Below are 5,841 nucleotides of genomic sequence, written 5' to 3' on the forward strand. Positions count from 1 at the left end.
ACATTCCATTCGCACAAGAACACTATGCTAGAGTCTCTAGACCCTTCCTGTTTGCGAAGGGGCGGCCGCGCCAGACTAGGAAGCGACCGCCGTTACACTGTTCATGAAGTGCACTAACAAGATATACATATACACGTGATACCACATTACATAATATCTAATAATAATTATATTGATGTCATTAATTATATTGATGTAGTTCTCGACATATATATAGAGGAATATACCCACAATTTCTAGTATTTATAATGATAACATTGCTTATGGGCTGTTCAAGTGCGTGATTAGTAGTTATATAGCAACCACTCAGATGATTACTGAAGAGGATTAAAGTTTAAAAATCGGCACAGTAGCTAGCTACTCAGTTTATCGGCGCCAAAAAGTATGATGATGACACTGGCCCGGAGCGACGAAGCGGACTATGATCATCGATCTGAATACACATCTAGCGATGAGAACCAGCCTGATGTTGTTTTGATGCCCAGAAGAAAAGCTAATTCTTTCAATAACGTTGAAAAATTGACTGTTCTACTTGTTGGAAACAGTAATGCAGGAAAGTCTACCTTTATTAATTGGCTTAAGGAGAGGGAATTCAAGGAAAATCTCAGGACTACACTTGGTTTTGTGCCATCCTTAATCGGAGCCAAAGTTCGTAGTCAACATTACATAGTAACTCTGCTGGATACAGCTGGTACTGAAAGGTTTCACTCTGTTCCTCCAAATTGGTATCGTAAAGCTGATGGTGTAATAGTAATGTATGACCTTACTGATTTAAACAGTTTTGAACATGTTACTACCTGGAAACACAATGTAGAGAAAAATTGTGAGAAAGATAACATTCCTTACATTTTAGTAGGTAATAAAGTTGATAAAAAATGTGCACACATCGATGGAAGCCAAGTGGTCAAAGATTTCGATATGAAAGATTATTTTAAAACATCAGCAGTAACTGGTGAAGGTGTTGATGCAGCTATAAACTCAATCATTAGTTTAGCTGCTGAAACATTGAGTAACAACACTAAACTGGGCACACTTAGTCTAACACTTCATAAAACTAAAGCAAAACGATTTCTACAGTTATGTTAGCCATCACAGAAACAATTATATCTAACTTGCTTAAAGTAGAGTGTATAACTTACAATGCAATTATATGTTACAGAATCATTCACATTTATTTTATTATTGTTATTTTCCACATATATAACATAATTATGTGCAAGCCATGCACTTCTTCATTTTGGAAGCTCTATTGCATTGGGTTTGATGTCTGTTGACTTATATTTATTAAAAAGGTGCTCAAAATTGTAGCAGATGTGTTCTATAGTGTATGTATAGCTAGCTTATATATATATATATATATATATATATATATATATTATGCATGTGTGAAAACATAACAGCAAACAAAAACACATGCCTGCAGCCATGTCTTCTTCCTGTTATACCATTAGCTCAACCTTGAATAAGAGATAAGTATAGTTATATAAGGATTACAATATTTGGAAAGTAGTTACAAACAAACTAATGGAGGTCTTGCTTTGGGCAAAAAAAAAAACTATAGGAAAAAACTGAGATTTCTGTTAATGGTTGTGACAGTTAGCTACAGTAAAAGCAAATTTGAACCATTTTATTTCATTGTACATTTTAAAATTACTTAATCAGCTTTGAAATATTTGCCTTTCTTATACGTTCTACACTCTCACTTTAAGTTCTTGGCTTATGTCACAAAAAAAAGCTATAAGAGAATAGTATAGTGTAAGAGATGTTGAAATACATGGCAAGCACATTAAGTACGTATTATAGTACAGTCTTCCTTACTGTAACTATAGTGCAGAAATTTAATGCAAATTAAGATGTATTCCACAATAGCGATGATGATGCAGTAGCTAATTGCAAAATGGCTAACCAATTGACCTAACAGAGTAAAATTCTTGAACCATGCACTGTATGATATGCATAACATATTATATACAGTACACTTACTACTGTAGTTCAGTGTGTGTGGGAGCCATATAAACATTAATGCTTTTAGGAAGATTTATAAACAGGCAAAGTAGGTATAGTATTTATCACCAAGAAACTAGTATTAAGAAAGTACAATGTAAAGTGGGCCCAGAAGTTATGAACCCTGAGGAAACAGCTAAAAGAGAAGAGTGGATTTTTTCTCAACAGAAATAGCATTTCAGCAAACTGATTAGTGCATGGTGACAGTAAAGATGTCAAGTATAGACATGACAGGTGTGGTTTGGCTCCACACCACGGACAGAAAATGTGGTTTTATGGCTTCTTCATGGTGAAAATTTTGATTTCATGGTCAATATATAATGTTTCAGACATTTCAAAGAAAAGATTTTGAAATATCTTTAGTAGTTCAAGCAGTATTATAAATGAGCTAAATTTTGTAATTCCATTCATGAGTTATTAAATGGTTAGCTCAACGTGTATACATGCTATAGCTTGTATAACATTAACCACACATGCAAGCTGTTTACATTGCCATAAAGCACTAAGCATGCATGTAGGATAATACTTATTTCAGGACCAAGATGCTGTTGACATGCATGATAGACATAATAATTATGTATGAAGACAAGGCATATACCATGTTTCATTGAATTAAGAACTAAACTTGTAGCAGTTTCAGCAACTGCCAAATGATGCTAAAGTTATATCTAGACCATTTCTGTATTAACTGTTACAGTATTAGAAAGCTGGAGGTCTGGGCAGAACATGGAGTATACAGTATTATAGTGATGGAAACTTTTACTGCTTCAACCTAGCTAGCTATACTATAATATGTATGAAGTTGTCTTCCCAACTATTTTTATCATATAAATTAATAATACTGTTCTAGCTGTTGCACTGCATGGAAAAGTAGAATTTCTGCTTGTGTCAGTATGTAGTCTTAAACATTTACAATAAATGTAAATCTTTAGATTTTTGCCGCATTTATGATTATGGTGAAATGCAGCTGTCAACTAATGCATGCCTACTGTAGCTGGATAACTGCAGTAATAACCGATGCATTTATCATTTGATATTGAGCCAACACTTGATTGTCAACATAAATGTTTTGGCACCACCAATTGCAACACATGAATGCATGGAGAATCACATAGGAGAATCACATAGTACAATGTTACAACTGTGTATAAATCTTTAGTTGGTCAGGTGATATGAATTGTTAGCCTCTTATATTAAGGGAACTCCAAAGCTATAGCAGTATAAGGTCATGCTCAGTTTTGCTGTTAGAAAGTCAGAAAACTCCACTAATGGAGTTCTTTAACATAATGGATATTTACATGCATGTTCTATTTTGAGTATACCTGACTGCTCTATTAGAGTATATACCTGACTGCTCTATTGGAGTATATCAATCTTTTTACAAGCTTTCAAGAGGGCTCATGTTCCCTCTGTAAATCCTTCCCTGAGAAATGAATGTAAGCTTTATCAATGGTTGTGCTATGTTATACACTATTACTCACTCATTTTGTCCTGCCACACTAAATGGTGTGTTAGGGTCTTGCTATAAACTCAGAAGCCCAAATTTTACAGGGGGGGGGAGGGGTTCCTGAATCCCCCTCCCTACACCCCCGCTGATCTGAACAAACTGTCAGCTGAAATGTGACTGGATTTAGCAAAATCAACTATATGGGCGCAAGAGCCAAAAGTGAGATAACACCAGCATGAAGTTGCTACACTATCAGGCTAACAATCTCCATATCAAATTCGCCTTCAACTTGTCAGGTCTGCTTTTGGTGAACTGTTTTATGGTGGCCTGTATAACCACGCCAGACATCTGTACAGGTCTGTGAACAACAGGGAAGTCCTTTGGGGGGTTCATACATGAGAAAGGAGTGATGTATGTCTGTTTTGTGACATTCCAGTCAATTTCCTGCTTCTCACAGGTTGTTTTAGTCTGGTACCTTCAGTTACCATCTTCATCCATTTTGTAGCCTATCTCTTGCACACCCCACCCACCCTCCACCCCTTTTTGAGGACTCCTGACACAGCAACACCGGTGAAAAAACCTCTCTAAAATTGCAGGAAACTCTACAGGGATTACCTTGGCCACCAGGTGCTCTTAAAAGTTGTGAATTGCTCCATTTTTGGTGAAAAATCCATGTGCGTAGTTGCCAAGCCTGGTGAGTAACAATGCTTAAAATACGTTTTTTTCTCTGAATCAACAATGCACCCATAAGGGTGATTTTCCAAGGGTACTTGCTAAGTACAGGGTGAAAGTCACACTGCAGCCAGTGGCGGCTGGTCGATGCAACGTACCACCAAGAGTTTCTGAACTCTCGAGAGCTCGCATCCGGAGGGGCCCCAGGCATGTACATTTATTTGGAGGCACTCTTTGGGCATGCAAGGTGTTAGCTAGCTACCTGACAGGTGTCAAGTTATTAAACTGGAGACTGACCAGAAAGCAACTCCATAATATTGTTTAACTCTTAAACCTTATCATTAACTAAGAGATTAATGTTTCCAAAGCAGCTACAAAGAGAAATAAAGCCAAACCCAGTATAGCAATAATTATTTTTAGAGGTGTTTAATACAAAGTAACACCACATAAAGCTGTTGGATTTTGGATTTAGAGATTACTCCAAAATTAGATGACCAAAACCATTCAATTGATGGATATAAGTGTGACCAAATTTTACTACACTATCATACTAGTAGTTTTGACACTCACTACAACTCAAACTACTGGAGGCTGGTTTCAACAGACATCTTTTCTGGGTGGTGTGTAGAGCCACTCGAATGGTGGTTTTAGGCCTTGTGAAGGACCTGGCTTGGCAAGAATCAGTGGTTTACTGGTGGACAGCCTGATAATGTTGGCCAGACGTTTTTCTGTGGATTTTGCCACATATCAGCCACTAAGGAGCTAGCACAGCTCTGTAATCTCGTCTCTGGACTCCAATCGTGGTCTACCTCCATTTTGAGGTCTAACCCTTTCCCACCCCACCACCCCACCACCCCCCACACCGCCGCCTCCCCCACCCCGTCACCCTCCACCCCTTTGTGAACACTCGTGATACTACTTCGCTCGGCCAACCGCTCAGATTTTCTATCTTATTTGGCGGGAAACTCTGTGAGCAGCTACAAACGCTTGAAGTAGTCTGAAAGGTAACAGATTGATGTATCTTTAGTGTAAATTTCATACGTGTGCTTGCTATCCTTGGAGAGTTATGGTGGCTTGCAAGGGCGTCAGCCGGAGTAGGTGCGATAGTGAGGCCAGAGCCTCACCACTTTTTGGCTGAAATAAAAAAAAACTTTCAAACTTGATGAAGCTAAAACTAAATGTAGTGAACATGGAATAGGCAACTATTGACAGAAACAACACTTATCTAACCTGTTTATCATTCAGAACAGCTTCATGTTGACTTCGTCTGTACTAAGCGCGTCTAAAATAATTATCGTTATGTTTAGATTTGGCTTTGTGTCTACTTTAGAATCATTCCTTACAATTTATCTCTTATTAATAAGCTCAAATGGTAAGATTTAAGTGTTAAACAGGTACTTTTTGATCACTGACTAGGCCAGCTAGCACCTTTCACACAGTATTCCAACTCAAAACTTCTTCCAGAGAACATCTCAAGGAGTGTGCAGTTTCAAAAATTTCCTTGTGGGCATTCCACCAGACCCCCCTAGACTGAGCCTCACCACTTTCACTTTTACTCTGACACCCCTGCTGGCTTGAATTCTTTAAAACCATTTATCTCGAAACTTCTAATGTGCAATGTGGATTGTTTTTCCAAAATCCAGTCACAAATTTATTCCAAAACTGGATGACTAGAACCATCCTATTTTTGTTGTTATAAGCTATTTCTATCCAAAATT

The 5,841-nt window shown here is 37.6% G+C and overlaps 1 protein-coding gene across 1 annotated transcript; it reads left to right on the forward strand.

Moving 5' to 3' along the window:
• The first annotated feature begins 390 nt into the window (after nucleotides 1-390).
• LOC136252842 (ras-related protein Rab-18-like) lies at nucleotides 391-1,086 on the forward strand. Its single transcript, XM_066045419.1, has one exon. It carries the CDS (start codon nucleotides 391-393, stop codon nucleotides 1,084-1,086), a length of 696 nt encoding a protein of 231 aa, XP_065901491.1.
• Nucleotides 1,087-5,841: the final 4,755 nt, after the last annotated feature.

Source organism: Dysidea avara, chromosome 4 (assembly GCF_963678975.1).
Source record: "Dysidea avara chromosome 4, odDysAvar1.4, whole genome shotgun sequence".
NCBI classification, from domain to species: Eukaryota; Metazoa; Porifera; class Demospongiae; order Dictyoceratida; family Dysideidae; genus Dysidea; species Dysidea avara.

What these genes read in the sequence shown, in the direction of transcription:
- LOC136252842 (XM_066045419.1), top strand. Translation starts at nt 391, where the DNA reads ATGACACTGGCCCGGAGCGACGAAGCGGACTATGATCATCGATCTGAA.